This window comes from Gallinula chloropus, assembly GCF_964237585.1.
Source record: "Gallinula chloropus genome assembly, chromosome: 10".
Taxonomy (NCBI): Eukaryota; Metazoa; Chordata; class Aves; order Gruiformes; family Rallidae; genus Gallinula; species Gallinula chloropus.
The window spans coordinates 15,767,455-15,788,514 of NC_140095.1; the positions used below are offsets into that span (position 1 = coordinate 15,767,455).

At 43.7% G+C, this 21,060-nt stretch overlaps 1 protein-coding gene across 1 annotated transcript in view; it reads left to right on the forward strand.

The window, feature by feature from the left end:
- ITK (IL2 inducible T cell kinase) overlaps positions 1 to 21,060 on the forward strand; it is a gene marked incomplete at its 3' end in the record, with an annotated part of 31,158 nt that extends 10,098 nt beyond the window's left edge. The window contains exons 2-17 of the mRNA XM_084268663.1: positions 4,067 to 4,171; positions 7,093 to 7,174; positions 8,617 to 8,745; positions 9,401 to 9,441; positions 10,241 to 10,392; positions 10,861 to 10,926; positions 11,112 to 11,166; positions 13,376 to 13,455; positions 14,106 to 14,242; positions 15,027 to 15,101; positions 15,756 to 15,927; positions 16,640 to 16,856; positions 17,449 to 17,513; positions 17,602 to 17,720; positions 20,300 to 20,457; positions 20,989 to 21,060. Coding sequence (XP_084124789.1) covers positions 4,067 to 4,171; positions 7,093 to 7,174; positions 8,617 to 8,745; positions 9,401 to 9,441; positions 10,241 to 10,392; positions 10,861 to 10,926; positions 11,112 to 11,166; positions 13,376 to 13,455; positions 14,106 to 14,242; positions 15,027 to 15,101; positions 15,756 to 15,927; positions 16,640 to 16,856; positions 17,449 to 17,513; positions 17,602 to 17,720; positions 20,300 to 20,457; positions 20,989 to 21,060 — 1,725 coding nt within the window. The remainder of the gene's footprint in view (positions 1 to 4,066; positions 4,172 to 7,092; positions 7,175 to 8,616; positions 8,746 to 9,400; positions 9,442 to 10,240; positions 10,393 to 10,860; positions 10,927 to 11,111; positions 11,167 to 13,375; positions 13,456 to 14,105; positions 14,243 to 15,026; positions 15,102 to 15,755; positions 15,928 to 16,639; positions 16,857 to 17,448; positions 17,514 to 17,601; positions 17,721 to 20,299; positions 20,458 to 20,988) is intronic.

Consider the following 21,060-nt stretch of genomic DNA (forward strand, 5'->3'; position numbering starts at 1 on the left):
AAGCCCTGATGGTACAGAGAATGTCATTAAACTCTTTACTGATGGAAATGTTTCTGTGGTTCAGGGTACGGATGACTGGAATTTCCTACCTTGCTCCACTGCAGCTATAAATTAGCTTTCCCCTACCCTCCTACCAATGGAAAATGTCCGTCTGCAACTGGGGAGCAGCAGGCAAACGTGGGCTCATGGATGGACCTCGTGGTGGGAGGAAGGACTCCATACCCAAGGGGGGACAGAGTGGGGCTGCAGAGGGGACTGTGCTCCTTTCTGCTGTGAGGTGCTGGGCTGGGTTGGTAGGAGCAGCCGGGGTAGTGAAGGAAGGGATGTGCCAGCGAAGGGGATGTGGTAGAGGGAGACAGAGCAGTGGACACAAAGACTCAGTGGCGTGGGGCAGGGGAAGCTCAGCTGCTGTGTGGAAAGCCCTTAGTAGTGACCACTGCCAAGGAGTTTGGGGCCACGTGAATTTCAATTGCTTCTTTTTCCCTTCACCAGCACAAAGGAAACAAGATACAAATTCTTATACAACTCATGAACCAAGCCAGCTTTATGAAACGTGGCACGCTGCCTTTGCCTACCAGAAAATGCTGTCTGCTCTCTCCTCTGATGCTCCTTGAGTTAAAGAATCCCATGTCCACCCCTCCTTACCTAGCATTTGACCTCCCTCCCTTCCCTCTGCTTCCATCACTGTTGGCTGCTTTTTCTGCTAGGGCCCTTTGGTAAATCCATTGGGGTTTAGGGAAAAGCTTCAATCATCCCCTGAGGGACCTTCGGCCGAAATGCTCTGGGCAGCACATTTGATGAATGGGCTTCGCAAATAGCAACAGCGAAGTGTTAGCCAGAAAGTAACAAATTCCTCAGACTGCACAACCTCATATCTTACAAGATCTTAAATATTCGTAAAGCCTGAGGGTGCAGAGCGGTGGTCAGGAAGTGTGCTCACAGCCCAGATCTGCTTTACCTGCAGCGGTCACTAACAGCTTGCTGAACTTCCCATCACGGGCTCCACATGCCCACTCCTTCCCCTGCCCCATATCCTGAGCTGGTGAAAAGTGATTCATTTTGTTGGGTGCCCAAGCTTCTGTGGTATGGACGAGTAGCAGTGTTGGTGTTTGTGTAGTGTTAGCATATGATAAAAGTGAGGTGCCTCATTCCCCAAGCAAGCATGGTGAGAATGCCTTCTTGTAGTGTGGGGCAGGGCTATGTCAACAGGACCATGGTCAGATGTCCTGGTATCTACAGGAAATAAGGACCATCGTGGTCTTCTGGTTTATGCAGTAGACAGAAACTAAAGCATTCATCAGTGAAAGAGCTGCTGGAGCTGTGTGACAAGATGAGGTGAAATATCAGAGATGGAGACCATAATGTGTTGGGCTTGTGACGCACCCAGCTCTGCTCAGAGCTGTTAACTCTCGTTCCTGGAATTACCATACTGCAAATAACGGACCAAATAACTAAAATGGGATTAACTGATCTGCAGCACTCAGTACTGCTCCTCGTGGGACAGCAGCATGCCTTGGTTATCTTTCCACACATTGCACAGTAAAGCCATTGATGGCTTTTGCTGACCGACCAGCAAAAATATCTTCTTAATTATACTCCAGGCACACTGAAAACAACAACTGGAGATCTGTCAGCCTGTTTTGTCTAGCCATTTGAGGAACAAACCTCTGAGGTTTTTGGAGATCATTTGTAAGAGGCTTTTCCTCTCCACTCCCTTCCAAATGGCCCAGTTGCTTTTGTTGGATTAAAGTGCAGTCAGGCATCACAAAGTGAGGGCTATGTTTAGCTTCCAGCCCAGTTTCTGGGTAGTGTCTGGTTTGTGAGGGGTAATTCTAGCTGTTTGTGCTGCTGTGGGACTGTAATTACTTTCTAGCAGCAAAGTCCCATCTGCTGAGACCCGCTGGGCAATGCACTAGCTGGGAGATGCACCCTGACATTGCACTGCAATCTGAGACCATGGGCAGCTTCCGTTGCTGAAATTGCATGATTAAAAGGAGCACCGTAGGTGATGAGAGCCACAGGATCACTGCACAGAGCTCCTTGAGAAGGCTGGACCCTGTCTTTCAGCAGAATCCGGAAAGGTATCAACAAAAACCAGTCTGCAGTGAAAGCGCAGGGCGTGCGACTGGCAGAGCATCACTTCCTAAAGCCTCAGAGGAGGAATGTGTGTGGTTAAGCTCCGGGACTTCAAAGGAATGAGATGAAGGAAGGTTCAATGCTAGCTAAATTGAAGGCTTTTATACGAAATAAATGGCTTTGTGTGTCGTGGAAGGGGTAAAAGTCCCAGGGGCAGAACAAATGATAGAGGACTGTGGAGAAGGGACAGAGGAAGCCAAGTCTGGAAGAAAGAAGTAAATAGACAAGAACGAAAGAAAATGGAAGGTGAAAATGGGGTGCAATAAGTCCTTCTAAGGCTTAGCAATACTCTTGATAGTTAATTGGCATTTACATTTAGGGGTATTCTATGGGTTTGGGTTTATTGATATTTAAAATCCCACTCCACCTCATAGAATTACCTGAGCAAATGCTACAGGAGACAGGCCTGGCAGTAAATCCAGATGCACTGGTTAAACTGCAGGCAAATACAAATACAAAACCCAAATGCAGCTGCAAGGACCAGAAACAGCAACATGAGACCATACTGCAGTAATTTCCCTCAAGTCCAAACGTACAAAGGCAAAATAGCCAATTGTGCGAGAATAGGGCTTGAGGAGCTTTGGAGCCTCTGTGCTGTGAGGCAGTTAAACAGTACACAGCAAACCTCACCCCATCTCCAGTGCCATCAGCTGCTTCCCTGCTTTTGGCTAAATTTAATGATGGGGCAGCAGTGGGAGTGAGCAGAGCGGTGGGTACGGCCGCTGCCAGCGTGGCACAGCTGCAGGTTCAGGGTGATGAAGGGAGGAAGGGGCAAGAGGAAGCTGGAGGGTGAAGGACACAGAGGGTCAGGTTGGGGGTCCAAGGGAGAACCGGTTCTTCAGCAAAGCGGTTGCTGCATCTCGGAATGATACCCTGTGGCAGCTACAATGCAGCCACTGAAGTTCAAGCTCTCTCCTGTTGACAGTTGCCCAGGTTTGAAAAACAGAAGCTTTTGCTGTATTTTTTGGGGGCTCTTAAATCTCACCAATTTCCGTCACGTTATTACAAAGCTGAGCTGGGAGACAGCTAGTGTTTAATCCCTACTGAAAACAAATCAAAACAGGAAACCAGTTTGCCTCCGAAGAATGAATGTGTTTGTCGTGAATCCTTCAGAAGCAGCACCAGCTGCTGAGCCTGAGCTCAGCTCCCACCGGCCATGTGCTGGCATCCGACTCTCCCCTCCCTTGCAAAAGCTGAGTGCCACTCGCAGAGAGCTATGGGGCAAGGATTCGGTAGGAAATCCCGACTACATTGAGCTAGTTGGGACACTTGGATATCCATTCCTTTCTTACCCTTTCCTAACGGCTCTCACTGTTATCTGGGGTACCAGGTATGTGATCAATAATGACACCCCAGAGGCTGCCGAAAAATTTGTTTTGATAGTAAGTTTTTTTATGATATTATTTATTTCCAAAAATCCTGTTATTTTTTCTTAGATAAAAACCCAGACACAACAAAAACTGAGAAGTGTTTGTTTCTTGGAAAAAAAGGTTACATGTTAGATAAAATGCTTAGCTTTGGCATTTTCAGTATGCAAATATTTTTAATCAAATGTTTATTGGTTTGTAGCTTTTCAGTGTAAAACAGGAGTGTTAATAGATGGAATGTTTCATGAAAATAGTTGGGTTTAGTTAAAAAGGCTTTTTGTTTTGTTGGAAGAAAGAATAAAAACCTGAAATTCAACCAAAAGTTTTGACTGGCTCCTTAAGAACCCATGCACCAAGCTGTAATATATGTACCCATATGTGCAATCCATAGAGAGATGCCATGTATGAGAATGATTCTTTATACTTTTACATTTCTTATATAATCAGTTCATTTGCTTCTGCTCCATCGAAATAGAATCTCCTGGGGACATGACAGTCTCGCCTAATTATTCACTCAACCCACGATCGTTTGCATTAACCAAGTGCTTTTCTCTGTCTTTTAGAAAAAAAGGACGTTGAAGGGTTATGTGGAACTTTCCAGGATTAAATGTGTGGAAATTGTGAAAAGTGACATCATCATTCCCTGTCAGTATAAATATCCTTTCCAGGTGAGTCTGTCTGTTGACCATACTGAGAGAGAAATCACTTCACTTTGTATTCTCCCTCACAGTGTTGTTGTTAATTAACCCAATACCAGGGTAAATAACAGCAAAGGAAGAAAAAGCAGAAGGAGGTTTGAAATGCCCTGGGGAACCAGAGACGAAGTTGCTGTTACCAGATCCATAAACTCTTATACTCATCAGTTTTAAATTGGAACAGGATTGTTACATCTTTTAAAACCATGCCACGTTTAACACAACATTCAGCTACCCCACCAACTCAGGGTCAGGGAAAGCCCACCTTTCACACCGGGCATCCACACAGGGTTTTAGCCGTTTTCCCTGGGTGGTGCTGACACTGAACCTGTTCAGTGGCCTTTGCATTAGAAACCCGTGAACGCGATGCGCTAGGGACATGATGCCAGACAAGAACAGAGGGGGCTTTTAGCAACAAGATGACTTAACGACCAAGAGGCAGACAGTGCTGGCTCTAAGATGAGGAGCACATTGTCTACTGTGAACTATTAATACATATGGGATACATTTACATTGCCATTTAAACATAAATGCCAAGGAATGTTTGCTCAGTTATTGCAACACGATTTCCCAGTTTGTTATGTTATTCTGTGTTGCCATTTATCAAAATTTTATCATGTTGGTGACAGTATTTTTCTTTATAATTATGGTATATGAATTTCAGCGAATACAGGAACATCTCTGTTCACATGTGGCTTTAAGAGAGTGAATTATCTGGGTGCAGATTTGCAGATAAAAGCTAACGATGGTGACCCATGTACACAACAAATGTTAAAAAAGATAGATTAATTTTATAAGAAGAAAAAAAGACAACCATAAAGCAAGATTTCTTTTTTCTTTTCTGTTCTTGCTATCTTAAAACCAGCATCAATTTAGAGGCTTGGCACTGTCATTCTGACAAATCATGAAGTAGCTTGTAGAGGTTTTTTTACATCCTCATTTGAACAGTAAAAGTGCATATCCGTCATGCTATAGGCTGAGCCCTGGAATATGTTACCTTGCAGATATATGAGGAAGGAGAGGAAAGAATTTCCCAAACTAGGTTGGGCCACCCCCCAGCCTCGTGTGGTCCCCAGCCAGGATCATCAAAATTTTCCTGCAGTACTTATAAAATGTTGCTAAGCTGCTGCATGATGAGGAGTCAAGGTGACTGGAGTGTTATGACCTTGTGTGTGGGGATCTGGGAGCAGCAGAAGTTGCTGTTGGATGCTGCATATGGCTTTTAATGAGCAGCCCAAGAGGAAAGCTCTTAACTGGGGCTGGGCTGGGAGCTGCTGGGCTGGGGGAAAGCTTGATGGGGGAACCTTGACTGCTCTTAACTTGAGCAAATACAGACTAGAGAAGGAACAAATTCTCAGACCTCTCTCTTTTCGCTCTGAATTTTCAAATCTCTGTCTCTGCGATGCCAATGCCTATAGGAACAGCAAAATAAAGTGAAAGTATCAGCCAGTACCGGTGGGATGGTAACGGTGAGCCAGTCATCACGGACAGTGCTCCGCCAAGGTCGTGGTAATTGCTCCTGCTTGTAGCACATCTGAATTTTTGTCCCACAGTCAGTTTTGTGGTATTTTGTAAAATGATAATGTCTGGGCTTTTTTAAAAATACCTCGGCTGCAGCAGGCTGTAAATCTGCTGTGGAACCGCCGGTGGCTTTTTGGGTTTATGTAGCTCGTTTGACAAGTAAGCCCCTTGCAGAGAGGCATGACATGACTGATTTTGTACAGTTATGCATGCTCACTGTCTTTCAGAGATCTGATTTCAAAATCTGCCTTCGATAATCAAAACATTGTAGAGACATAACAATAACATCAACAGCAGTGGCTGTAAATGAGTGGGAATTATTCCTCCCCTATTTCTGTTTTTTATAAAAGAGGTTATAATTTATATCCCCATAGCATGCAAAGGATCTGAGTCACATGGCTGTCTGTGTGTGCCTGCAAGAGCTTCAGGCCAAGAGATATCAAATGTTTCCTGTTCTTTAAACATTTATCAACATTGTCTCATCTACACCTCTGGAGAAACTTAAAAACAGCTGCTCTCTTGTAGAAACCTCTGTTTAAAGACAGTGGTCAAAGTTTTTCAAAGCATCTGTGCATCAAAGAGACCAGGACCCATCTGGAATTAAATTACTGAGATAAACACTGGAATAGAAATTTAGATTATGCATTACTTAAAATTTTAGGCCCAAATGTAGTAATCCATTTCAGTGTCTGAGTCAGTTCTGTTCTTGTCATGATTTTACTCCCTGGTCTGAAGAATTTGACAAAGGTTCTGTAGTTCTCTTCTTTCATTTGTTCATCATTAAGGCCAAGTTGACAAAAACAGCACCTTGGTTCCTAATTCTTCATTGGCCCCAGTTTATTTCTCTCTATAAACCCAGTGAAAGCTATTGAAAACTTTGAAGAACAAGTAATCCATATAATCTCCAGGGAGTTGCTTGAGATTTATAGTGACACAAGAAAAGCTAAATTTGGCTCTTAGATCTTAAGCAAAGGTATCTTACAAGAAACTGCTAAGAAACAGATGCCATTTCTCTGGAGATGCTTTAGAAGAATAAACTGCAGTCAGCAAGTACCAGGCTGAATCCTCTGCAGATTGAAATTGCTACGTCTCCATTGATTTAATGGGTGTTTCTTAACAGCATAAAATTGATCTGAAATATTGCTTGTCAAGAGCTCTTTCTTGATCAGGGCTTCTACTCTGTTTTAAACATTAAAATGTCAATGCGATTAAGAGATGCTTCTGAACAGACCCTGTTACTCTACTCCCCCACATCATCATTTTGTGTGTAATTTGTTGGTATGGGGGCTGCTATCTGTTTTCCTCAGCGATTTCTTTGTGCCCAGTGTATCTGGGATTGTTTCTAATGGCTGGCACCCTTCTTTACTCTCCAGATCGTCCACGATAACTACATCCTCTATGTGTTCGCACCCAATCGTGAGAGCCGGCAGCGATGGGTCTTTACACTGAAGGAAGGTAATAAACCCCCTGAGCCCACCTAATTGTTGAAGTTACTTATCCCAGACAGTTTTCTTGCAAGCCATAAGGCAGGGAAAACGTGCAAGGGGAGTCGTTGTCTTGTATCTGAGCACGCAAAGTGGTGATGGGGAATGAGGTTATAAAACCAAACTGCTTGTAAATTTGGTGGGTGTGCTTTCAGCAGCAGTGGAAAATTTGGATGTGGAATGCTTTGTTTGCCTCTTTATAGGATAAACTGTTAATATGCTACTGTAATTTGAGGTTTCTCATTCAGGAAGGGATAAAGATTTTTCTATGGCTCATTTTTTCAGGACATGAATCTTTTCCGTGTAATAGATTTTTCAGCTCATATTCGATGTTTTGCTTATATGAAAACTTTCTTGGAGAATGATGATTATTAAGAAACATTTTTGTGGGTTGCTTTTATTTCCTGTTCACCTTCTGAATTGTGCTGTGGTTCGCTATGAGGATTCTGAAGTGAGAGCACAATAACTAACCACGCAGGCAGAAACAAAGCATAATACTTGACATAGGGAAGGTGTTATTTAGTTACACCAGGCTACCTCATAGCTTTTCCTGCTTCGTAACACAAGCTGCTGCATTGTTCACTCTGAAAGCATTGTGCTTGATTGAGATAATATTGAATTCGTGCATTGGCTCCTGCAACTGGTTACTCCCCTCCTGGTGTGCGCCGGCTTCAAAGCTCTACTCTTATCACCACTTCTTGTTCAACATTTTGAGACTGTCCCCTTCCTTGGACAATTTTAATAATCTCTTGAAGCAGGCCAGCAGAAATTGTTTTGTTCTTTTAGCTATAGAGAGCCTGAGCTTCAAAAAGAAGGACCTTTTGAAGCCTGAGCTTCAAAAAGAACGTCAGCTCATGCTGACTTTCAAGATGGGTATTTACACCTGCAGAAATGTTTAATGCTGGTGAATGCCAGCTTATAGAATCATGGAATCAGGGAACCATAGCTTGTGCAGCTTCTTCTGAATGCCAAGTCAGAGCAGCAAATGTCATGTCCTACATCAATACATACTGTAGAGCAGTAGTATATGGGAGTTGTCTGTATATGGCCTGACAAGTTTTATTTCTCTTTGAGACCTTCCTTCTGTGGTTTTGGTGTTTATCAGTTTAAAGAGACAGTCACTTTGGTAGAGATTTATTTCCCCACAGTAGAGAGACATGGGTGATGGAACCCATGTTTCTAGATAGAACCCATATTCCTCCACATTGATGGTGGCAGTCACTCCTTTTGGGAGTAAGGGAAGCATCAACAGAGGAGGCTGATAGTATTAACCAAAGTTTGGTTTGAAAATAATAAGCAGCTTCTTTAAAGTACAGATTATTTCAAATCAGTTCTAAATGTCTTTCAGAGCTGATGTGCATGCAAATAAATTAATTTTTTACCCCTCCTTTGTCTTCCTCTAAATTTTTCCAGAAACCAGAAACAACAACAGTTTGGTTTCAAAGTGTCACCCAGATTTTTGGTTAGATGGCAAGTGGAGATGCTGTGCTCAAACAGAGAAGATGGCACCTGGCTGTGTGGAGTATGACCCCACCAAAAATGGTATGGCATTTGTTAAGAAGTCTATCCTGACCTTGAAAATACTTTTTCTTAGCAAAAGTAAAGGATTGCATCTGTCTCATTCAGAACATCAAAGATTACTGTGTCATATTTCCTTCAAGAGACACATTGGGACATTTCTTGCTCCAGCTCATCTTTTACTGTATATGTCACTCTTCATTTTGAATTAACTGCTTTTTCTGTGTGATGCTTGGTGCTGTCTTTGGAATGAGATGGAAAACTAAGAACTTGATCAGCTGTGCTCAGTCAATAAGCCATAACAACTTTCTTCAGATATACACATTCAACCCTGTGTGTCCCATTTTGTACTAACTGTATTTCCTCCGTGTTTTCAACAGCCAAGCACAACCTTTACTGTGCTGAAAAACATGTAAATAATCAATCATCTTTCACCCAAGATGCTTTCCCCCTGTATCTCAGTTACTCCTTAAATAATCTGCACCTTGGTCTCAAACCCATGCTGTGTATCTGAGCACCACAGTGTAGGTATGGGCTGTTAGCACACCTTACCCTAAAAGACCAGGGTTTGCTATTCACTGTGTTTATGTCATCACAGTTATCAACTCATTACCTTGGTGGTTTCACCCCTGGTTTTGTCCAGATGTACTTCCAATTAGCTTTCTTGATTTCATTTCAGCCTCAAAGAAGCCTCTTCCTCCAACTCCTGAAGACAACTGGGTGAGTGCAGTGAGGCACACTAAGCTGTCCTTAGTGCCCTGGGTATTTAACCAGTAGCAGTGCAAATATTCTCATTAAAGTTCATCACGGTGCAGTGACCTAGAATATCACCTGTAACATTTCCTGGAGTCTTCTCTTACCTTTCCATATTTTTTCATTAGCCATAAACCAGCAGCATCCCACCAGAATTAGGTTCAGCCCTGCAAAGACAGCTTGCTTTCACAAATAACTTCCCACTGACAAGTGAAGCTTCAGCTATGGGGTGGGTTGTTGTGGTTTTCTTTCAATCTATAGAAAGGGGAACTGGGGAAGTAGGAGTGATATGAGAAGAGCTGCTGAGGAGGAACAGAGAAGTGATTTTCCAAACCCACTCGTGGATGGGACAAAATGTCATTGGTTTACTCAAGGGAGAAGCACGGGGGTTGTTAGGGCTGGGTGTCACGGGGCAGGGGGTCACTGGGACAGTCCCTCTAGGGAGGCCATGGAGATTTTATCGCTGGAGGCTTCTAAGAGGAGTTTGGGACACATCTGTGAAGAATAGATCAGACAGAGGCAATCCCAGCCTAACAAGGAGTAGATCTTATTTTCCCTGTACCTAAATGTTTTATTATGAAATTGCTGAGAAGCCTCATTGTTGCCACACCCCATGAGACACCCTGGGGTGTTTTCCCGGCTTCGAAGCAGTGGGACACCAGTGCTGCCAGGGAAATATCATTCTAGAGAGCATGCTATTGCTTTTAATAAATATGATTATGAATGTGAATATGAATATGAATAGCCTTTTTCCTAATTTGTGCAGAAATTGTTGCTAGACCCAAAGGAAGCCTTAGTCATGGCCATATATGACTATGAAGCCCAGAATCCACAGGAGCTGACGTTACAATATAACGAGGAATATTATGTGATTGACAGCTCTGAGGAACATTGGTGGCTGATTCAGGATAAGAATGGGTAAGTGAAATTTCAACAGTCAATTTACAAACCTTTCCTAAATCAAATTTGTTCTCCCATTAACATATATGTGGGCCTCTAGTAAAATTCTGGGAAGTATCTTATGCTATGTAGGAAGAGGGTGATGGAAGGTGATTTACACTAAGTTTCTTCCCTTTAATGTAGCTTGCATCCAAGCAGCTGAAGAAAAATCATCTGAAAGTTCATTTTAAAAAACCCAAACAACCAGTTCTTAGCTCAGGCTGGTATTTTCTGTCATACATATAGGGAGAAAACTGTGAAAACTGTGAAATTCTCCAAGTTCCAAGGTGCAATCAGTTGTTTCCTTCTCCCAGTAACCCTACTAAGTACATAACAATCAGCATTTCTGTCATGCAAAGAGTAAGCAAATCTTTCAGGGCTGACTCCCACAGATGCAGAGAAAATCTCATCTCTCTAGCATACTCACACTGCATCACATTTTAACAGGCATGAAGGCTACGTGCCAAGTAGCTACCTGGTGGAAAAATCACCCGAGAATCTGCAAATATATGAGTAAGTTGTGCCTGTTTTTCTTATACCTCTGAGTATCTGGCTTTGTTATAGAAGCTACAAGCCTCCAGCATCCCTACCGCATATTGTGTGTCATCGGTAGCACTGGGGACACCCAATTCAGAGGCTTTTCAGCAGAAAATTTAACAGCCTAGAAATGCTGACTCGGAGTCTTTTGATGTTTTCAGGTGGTACAATAAGAACATCAGCAGAAGCAAAGCAGAAACACTCCTCAAGGATGAGGTAAACCAGCATTACGTGCGGGGTGGATGTGCAGTAATAATTAATTAATGACAAATGAGGAGAAGCCTGTGAGGGTTTCTTTGTGTGAGAGAACTAAACCCTGGTTTCCTGCTGTGTCGCTGTCCCTGGCTGCTTTTAGTATGCGATGCAACAAAAAGGACCATGAGCAACCCCCGTTTTCTCCACAGCAGCTGAGCGTGGGCAGAAAGCTGTGCCATCCTTCTTTGGTCAAACCCAGCCAAGAACTGGAGCTGATAGAAAACAGTGTTTCAGAATACCGTGGTGACCGAAAACTGTGATTTTAGTTCATCTTTTTTGTCTTTGCAGGAGGTTTGTGGATACTAGTAGTCCTCTGAAAATCCAACCAAGCTCATGCTGAAATATTTTGGGTGAAAGCCAAGAGCATGGGGTTGGGTAGGGGTTTTGAGGTTTGTGTGTGTGTGTGTGTTTGCATGTGAGCACACATCTTTAATTCTGCAGTTGAGCCAGACTTTTCCAGTCAAGACTGTAGTGAAAATAAAAAAAAAATACACTTGTTCAGATTTTCCGCACAAACACAACCTGAGTTTTTAAATCAGCTCTTACACTAACAGTAGGCACCAAAAAAAGGTGTTGTTTCTTGGAATGATAGTATTTGATGGAAATGAAAGCCTTTTTGTGTGGTTCAAAAATTCTTCTATTTCCTGTAAACTCCTACGGGACGTGTCCACTCATGGCTTAGCAACCTTATGTTTCCTTTTGGTCCTACCAGCACGACTTCAGTGCGGCAGCTACTCCCATGTGGCTGCAGAGAGTTCTAGTTCAAAACCTCTCAGCCCCCACAGCTCCTCCAAAAATGTGTCCAAGGTCACGTGTGATCTTTGGGCAGGTTTGCTGTCAGGTGAGACAGAAAGGCAAGAACAGAGCTTAAAGGAACTGAGGCAGGATGCTGCCTCCAATACTTGCCCACCTGTGCGAGCAACACCACACTGCCAACGAGACAAGTCTAAAGCCCTTGCTGTGCATGATACAGATGTTTCTACAGCAGCACCTGGAGACCCTTTTTAGAGCTTCCCTGTGTTGTATAGTGCAGGTATGGTAGATGTTAGGCATTGAAGAGGCAACCCTGGAAGGCTTATAGCTCAGTGGCCCTGTCCCACCTGAGCAGAGATGCACACTGAAAGTCAGCAGTTCACACACAAGGGATGCAGTAGCCATCTACCCCTGCACGAGCCAGGAGCTGAATCAGTCCACTTGTAGATTGGGTTTGCACCAAGTGTTGTGGATAGAGAACGTATGAAATGGAGGAAACCTACCATGTAAAGCAAAGGAGGGAATGAAATCATCAGGCACTTGGGATGTCAGAGGAAAAGCATCTTTACCTGCAAACAAAAGAAAAATGTGGAGTTTATTATCAATATATAGGTCAGCGTATCACATTACATCTGAACTGTGATGTGAAATCTTCTCTGCCATCTGATCCATCAGTGCCTGGACCTTCAGGATCATGACCTATGTTTTTAGCATTCAGATGAGGACAAAGCAATTACAATGGAAAATGAAAAAGGAAAATTGTTCCATGAGTGCCAGCGAGGAGGGGGGGCTGCTTTTCTACACATTTATGTTTAGATACTGGATAACTGGAAAGTTAGGAAAGAGCAGGATCATGCCCAAGCTTTTCACATTTCTGGCACATTGGTAAATTATCTTTCATACATACCCATTTGGGTTCCCTGGTGTTGAATAATTTGTACTCTTGTGCTGTAGCTGCTTTCTCAATGGAGGGCACTCAAAAGGGTTTACCTTTCCACTCAACCACATAGTTCATTGAACTTGTCTGAAATTAATATCACCACTGCTGTCAGATGGGGTTGAAAGCAGTCAGTGGTTCAAACCTTCTATAGGAGAGGCTTGGAGGGACAAAAAGGCACATGCTCATGTACCCTCAACCACACATACCTAGCACGAGCACACAAGTCTCATTTCCTCAGGAAACTGAGGTAAAAATACATAACACCCAACAGAGACCATGTAGGTGTACCTGCAGGTCCTGGCCAGCCATCAGAGCGGTGTGTGGAACAGACCACGCTCTGTCAGCTAGCTGATGCCTCTTTTTTTTCCCATGTTTAGCACTTCCTCATGACTGAAATGAGCAGAGCATTGTCCCCAGCTCACATTTTTACTTCTTTTATGTCTCTAACCAGTTTTCTCTCCTTTGCTCCTGTTACAGGGTAGGGAAGGTGCCTTCATGGTGAGAGATTCAAGGCAGCCTGGCATGTACACAGTCTCTGTTTTCACCAAAGCATTAAGGTACAGCTGAGCTCAGCAGCTTTTCACATCAATTACATCAATGAAATGGCTTCTATGAGAGTGTAATCTCTGTAGTTGTTTTGGCATTAGAAAGAGAGAGCAGAAGGCTCCTGAAAATGATAGAGGGAAACACTTCCAAAAAAGGAAGAGTAGTTAGCTGCCATTTGCAAAGTGTATTAAAGGCTCCACTTCTCCCTGTGTCTACATGTATGCCTATAAATAGTCCCGTAAACATCACTGGGGTTGTAATTTTTATGAAGTTGTCCCTTCAGTTCAACTGTTGGTAGCATCAACATGGACTATATGCTGGACTCATCAGGGGTGGGTAATGTAAGACTAGTGAAAGGGTTTCAGTGATGGGGCAGAAAGTTTTGTTTCAGAAAGAAGAGGCAGAGAAACTTAGTACTCTAAGTTTCTTCTCATGAAACCTCAGCCTCTCTAGAGATGACACCACCTATGAGCAAGAGGGAGAACATACAAGTACACATACAGCTTTCATTAGCATTTCCAGCTCACTCCTTGCTCCTCTACTTGTTCTGCATAAGAAGCGTTCTTCGCTCTGCTTGCCTACTCCTCTTCCTTTTATACCCCACATTCCTGTCTTTTTGCTGCAAACCAGTTTTCCTCAAATAAACCCTCCTTGTTTCCAGCACGGATAACAATCCCGTTATAAAGCATTATCACATCAATGAGACAACTGACTTTCCCAAGCGATACTACTTGGCAGAAAAGCATGTGTTTGACTGCATCCCTGAGCTCATCAACTACCACCAGCACAACGCGGCAGGTGAGTGAAGGCTGACGCTGACCAGAGAAGTTATTGTTTTACCATGCAGCCAGGTGATTATTTTGAATGAAGCAAGGGTCCCAAGCCCTCTATCCTTACAGCACACTGTTAAATGGCATCACCTTTTCTTCCACTTATCCTGGCACTTGGATGGCAGGAAAATTAGCATCTCGGGCCAGCTTCCAGCACTACATCTTCATTCTGGCAGTCCTTCTAAGGCTGACATGACCAACACAGATATCGTAATGACATGCTATAGAGAACACTTTCATTCCTGGGAGCCCATGGGGGTGTGTCACCACTGCCAGACCAAGCTACCTGTTTGAATTATGCTGCAGGGCCTGCTTGCCCAGGAGGTCATATATCCCTGGGCCTTGATTTGACACAAAGTTAGGGACATGGTCAGGATCCATTGCCAGACAAGGGAGTCACCAAAGACTCCCATCCCTATAGCCCAGGAGTACCAAGGGAAACCCTGGGCTTCAGAAATACCCTACAAATAAAAGGTATAATTTAGAGTTTCATCAGGAGTTAATAAAGACTCACAGCTCCCATTTGCTGACAGACCAAAAATGGGAAATAAGCTGAAACTACTCAGAATTGGCTTCCTTTTAGCAGGCAGGAAATCGCAGTCTGAACAGAGGTTCAGCTGCCCTCAAGTGGAGCTGAGAGCTCAGTACAATAAATCTGCTTCCAGTACCCAGGCTGCCTTCTGGGGTAGTGACAGCCACACCTCCCTTGACTGTGACAATAACTGGATCCCATCTTTTCCTCTGCCGTTCAGGTCTTGTCACTCGTTTGCGGTATGCAGTCTCTTCTTGGAGAAAAAAGGCCCCGATCACTGCAGGGCTGAGCTATGGTATGTTACTCTCATGGGAATCACACTCCTCGCTGGTTGGCTGGGTGATCCTGAATAGCCCCATGGATAACGGATGAATATTCATGTGACTATGACCACAATGAATATCTTTCTTCAGATCTCTACACAATACTATTCACTAGATTATAATTTTAGTCATTACCATTGATAACTGAATGAGCTGATCATGCAATGCCTTAAGGGAGTTGATGAGAATCCCTGGGTCTCAATTAAGTCAACATTAAATATTGAAGTCAATGCTGGGCAAAGATGATGGGAGTAGGAGCATAGCATAACTTGACAAAAGCTGAGTCCCTCCTGAAAGATGCCTCCATTTGCATACAGTTGTCTACAGAATTTTGTTGGTATCATCTTTACTGTATTTCTTTGGAGACATCAAAGACACTCAAAACCATGCTGTGCTCATTAGTGTAAATAGGCATGATAGAAATGATCCTCTCTGAAGAACTGGATAGACAAGATAAATGGGGAAAGAAAGAGGATGTTGTTGTTCCTACTCAAAGGTCAGACAGACAATTTGAAGGAGAGCCAGAAAGTCTCACTCCAAGTCCTGCCTCAATGTTTAACCCACAAAAGCCTTTTGTTTGACATTTTACTGCTAGATCCTTACTCTTTCTCCCTTGCAATCAACAGGAAAATTGGTCATTAATCCATCTGAGCTCACCCGTGTACAGGAAATTGGCAGTGGTCAGTTTGGGGTGGTCTACCTTGGCTATTTGCTGGACAAGACAAAAGTAGCCATAAAGACCATTCGTGAAGGAGCAATGTCTGAAGAGGATTTCATCGAGGAAGCTAAAGTCTTGATGTAAGTAGTAGATTCACTAAAAAATCAGACCCTGTAGGATTCACAAGACTGAAGTGTTGTGATAATGTTCAGGAATATCAATGGGGAATTAAATCTTGGATTATGTACCATCTATCTACATAGTAGAGAGGGAAAGATCAGAGACCTCCAGTGGTTACAGAAGGCGGCAATTCAATATGTAGATGAATTGCTGTGCTTGTAAGTCTGTCAATATTGGGAATGGTCTTCCAGACCTCTGCCCTGGAAGGCAGGGTAATTGATGGTGTGTTTGAGATAGAGGAGTGCTTTTGTCAAAAACAATTACATGAAGAAATCTCATAAAATTTGAAGGAAATTTTTTTGAAAATCCCTACCTGTGCAATTCTTCCTTTGTTTATGTAACTGAAAAAATTTCTCTTTGGTTTTACTGACTGTATTTTTTTACATTTCCCTCCCTTCAAAATAGACAGAAATGGATTTTTTCTGCTTGACTGATTGATTGCATGGATGATTTTCCATGCATAAAAATCTTTTGCTGACCATTACCATTAAAATGGTACTTCGTGTTACTTAACATTAGACTTGGTCTACACATTTTCTTCTTTCTGCTTTCATAGTTGGCCTTTGCAGACAGGGCTGCACATAGACAGCTGTATGTAGCACACTTACTGTAAGGGAAAAAGACACTGAGCCTATTTCAGTCTCTTTTACACCTTCCTTCCCTATCCCACAGGAAGCTGTCTCACCCCAAGCTAGTCCAGCTTTATGGTGTGTGTTTTGAGAACACTCCCATTTGCCTGGTGTTTGAGTTCATGGAGAATGGATGCTTGTCTGACTACCTCAGGAGCCAGCGGGGCAGTTTTTCAAAGGAAACCTTGCTGGGGATGTGCCAAGACGTGTGTGAAGGAATGGCTTATCTGGAACAAAACTCTGTCATCCACAGAGACTTGGTAGGTTGGTCCCACATTGACTTTTTCTCTGCTCCAGCTGGGCTTTTTCCTGACCTTTCTCCATTCCTTTATTTCAGCTTTTGCTGAAATAAACTCCTCCTACCTATCTGTTGACAGGGGATCCAGTATCTCCTCTTATTTGAGAAGAAGCATCAATACTTTAAGGGAAAAAGTATGCCCTGGAGTGCTGATTAATCTATTTCCCTTAAGTGTGTTTGGGAGAGAAGAAGAAAAGACATAAAGTTCATCTCTTTTTCTGAGTGGTCTCTTTTGCTCCCCCAGAGCCCCAGCTCCCATGGTTCCCAGGGACTGACCACTCTTCCTGTCTAAAATCAGTGAAGATGCAAAATATATCTGGTTTAATACATGCATAAGCATGCATGCCTGATACAATACTTTAGAATACAGGAGCATGATGGCTGTAAAATGTACAGAAAACATGAAAACATCAAATTTTCACCCTTCTTGTACAGTATAATGTCTACTTTGATTTTTCTTTTTTAAGCACTGTCTGCTCTGCCAGGCCAAAAGCAACAGAGTGGCTATGATAGCCTTCCAGCTCTGACCTGCTTTCGCCCCTCTTCTCTTGCAGGCCGCTAGGAACTGCCTGGTGGGGGAATCTCACGTGGTCAAAGTGTCTGACTTCGGGATGTCGAGGTAATGCTGCTGAGGCTGTGTACACTCCCTGCAGGGCTGTCAGGGGACAGTGGGTCACTCAGCAAGCTCCCTTCTTATCCTTTTGCAGGATCGTCCTCGATGATCAGTATACCAGCTCCACAGGCACCAAGTTTCCCGTCAAGTGGTCTGCTCCAGAGGTTTTCTCCTACAGCAACTATAGCACCAAATCTGACGTTTGGTCATTTGGTAAGTATCAATTGTCAGAACAGAAAAAAAATCTCAGAAAAGCCTAGGGGCTCAGTCCTCAAGTAAACTCTCCTGAACATTTACATCCTCTGGGCTCCAAGGGTGTTTTGCTTGAATAATGGCTTAGGAAAGCAAGCCTAAGTCATTTAAGTGAAACAAAGAATAGAAACCTATGCAGCATTGTGTCACACCAAATAATGAAACTCTGTTTCGTGGTGATGTAGCAGGAGTGTCCAACAAAAGGTTGGAGAGGCACTGATGAGATTATAGAAGAAAGGAAAAATGTTTAGGCACTCCACCTCTCTGCATGTCAGTCCTGGGCACTGATGCTGCACTCAAACCCTCTGCCTTTCCAAGTTTGCTCTGCTGACTCCATTTGCTTTGTGCCAATCTGAAAATATTATTTCACTGCTCACATTCTCTCCCCTCATTTCCTGCTCCCCAATGCATTGTTTTGTGATTTGCGTCTGTTCTTTGGTGTCCCTTCTGGGCCCTCAGAGATAAGCAAGCCATTGTATATTTTTTTCCCTGAAGCCATCGGTGCTGGCGATAACAAAGGCTATCCCCGGCCTGCTGCTCTGGCACACCAAGCTATCTGGCCCACCTCCAGCTAGCATGCAAATCGTGGTACTGCAGGGTGAATCAGTGCACTCAATGGGGTGCCACTCAGCTCTGGGCCTTGCAGTAAATAATGCAGGATTAGAACGCTTGCTTGTCTGTGTTTATGAGTGTGGTGCTTCCCGTGCCCGTCACTGTGCTCTGCTGTCGAGCTCACACTGGATCAAGCTGATGCAGTCCTGTCATTGCAGCAGCACGTGGAGCTGAGTGCTCAGACCCACGCAACCACCTTTGCCTACCCAACTGGAGATCTTTCAGTGGGCACCATTCTTTTTTCCTTGTCCCCTGGCATGCGGAGGAGGCTGCCAGCACTCACCACGTAGCAACAAGTGACGGCATTTGCCAGTGGAGCTGTCTCTGACACCTCAGAACAAAAGTGGCAGTGACATGGGGAGAGATGCTACTTCAGTGAGAACGTTCTGCTTCACAAAACAAAACTGGCCTATACACTGAGAGCCAGGTGCTTCCAAAAAGGGTGCTCAGTTGGATTCATGGCCAAGCCAAGCCTGCTGAAGTTGGCTTGCTCCAGTTTCAGGGCTGAATGAAATACGGGTGAGCTTTGTTTGAATTGGTCAGTCCTTTGTGAAGCATGCAGACAGCAGTGTAGTACATCTGCCAGACCTGTTATCTCCCCATCCAGTGGGGTTTGCATAAGAGGATTCCTCTGTGGTGTCATAGTCTCATGACTGAGAGAAACTTTCAGCTCCACTACTCTGCAGCCCATTCGTCTCTTCTGCCAGGCCTCAAATCCTGCCGTGCCTGGTGGAACAAAATGGGTGTGAAAAATTCCCAGTGCAAGAATCTGCACACTGGGGGAGTAAAACTGCTTTGCTTATCTTTGGGACAGCCAGTGTCATTAGTGAGGAGCTGCAATCTCTATGCATCTCCCTAGTTGAAGTATTCAAAGCTGGAAAGCAGGCACTGCTTAGCAAAGTTGACTGTGGAGTTAGACAGCTTTATTTCAGATCAGTCTGTCTTTCTCCCTTCTCTAATAAATGTGAATGCAGTTTACTCAGTCAGTCATATTAGATGACCAAAGAAATTAAACCTAAGAATACCACCACAGATGCCTTGCATTCACTCCATTGGCAGAGCCCCTCTGATGTGGTGGCTGACCACAGTCTATTCCACCGTCTTTTTGTCTTTGTCTCTTTTCCACCACACTGGAGAAGCACAAATTTCTGCACTGGTCTGAACACTAATCATAGGAAAACATTTGACTGCTTAGGAAAAGAGGAAAAATGTGTTGCAGTTCTTTGAAATTCTGGTCATTGCATGTGAATTCATCCCAGTGAATCACACCAGCTGGGACATTTTGGACACCAGTGAGGAGTTCCCAGTACTGAGGCTGAGCTGAATACCAGGAATAGGATATATCATATTGATTTCTTGCTCCTGAGCTTCACCAAAACACAGATTCTGCTGTAGAACACACTGCAGGCAGGAACATCAGTGACACTTCTCTTGTATGTGATTAACTAGAAGCAAAAATAGATAAACTGAATCAGTGACCAAAACTGGGTTCTCTTTCCCAGATTATACATCTGGATGGAGCACAGGTACAAGCATTCTGTCTTCCTCACAGTTTGGGAGAAGACATATGACACTGCTCTGCTTTTTGACACATAACAGACTTAGACTTCATCTGAGTCATGGGGAAAGATGTCCCTGTCATGCTAGACTGTCATGAAGCAGGATGCAGAGAAATCAAACTTGCAGAGCTCCAGACTGGTATTTTCCCACAGCCCAGTGCCCAGCAGAGATCCTAGTTGGCATCCTCAAACTGTACAGCTATGTTAGGGCCTGATTTTTCAGATATGGACTGAGAAGCCAGGTGAAAAAGCTTTTCCAGGTAATACACACCACCACTGAGCTGCAGATAAGAGCAGGTGGAAGGTGGCCATGGGCCTGTTGAGGATTTTATTTGCTTCTTTGTGATTTTACTCATTTGTTTGCTTTAGGAGTGCTGATGTGGGAGGTCTTCAGTGAAGGTAAAATCCCCTATGAGAACCGCACCAATGGAGAAGTGGTGGAAGAAATCAACGCAGGGTTTCGGCTCTACAAACCAAAGCTGGCCTCCAAGGCAATTTATGAGGTCATGAGCCACTGCTGGAGGATGGTTAGTATTGTACTGTAAGAGCCCTAGTTCCCAAAGGGCTTTCTTCCCCTTGACATTTAGGAGAAGAGAGAGGTATACACTTCACATGCTAACACAAGATAAAATCCTGGAGGTGAAGCACTTTGCTGCTTTCATCTGCACTAGCAAGCAGACTCCAGGCTCTTTACATTTTCTTTAAGCTGCTGTTTCTATAGAGTGTGTTGACTTGACTGAGAAGTCTCTGTAGTGCACCTAACTCAAGTCAACAGCACCTAAGAAAGGTGCAGATCTGTGGGGCTGAGTTTTAATAGCGATGGTAAAAATGATAGCCCACCTATTACAAAGCCCTTAGTGTCCACTGGGCAAAATTCACTGCTAGTAGAAAAGAAACACTGCGCAGAAGGAAGCTCATTCTTCCACCAGCCTCTTCTCTATAACTATAGATGTTTTTTTGTTAATACTCAGTTTCTTCACAAGGTTTTGCTTCCTAACCTTTCCATTCCTCTCAAGCTGACATTAATGTTCTCCCTCTTTCTTCTTTCTCCTGCTCAGAGGAAAGACGACCGACCATCCTTTTCACTTCTACTGTACCAGCTGAGTGAAATCTCTGAGTTTGATCTGTAA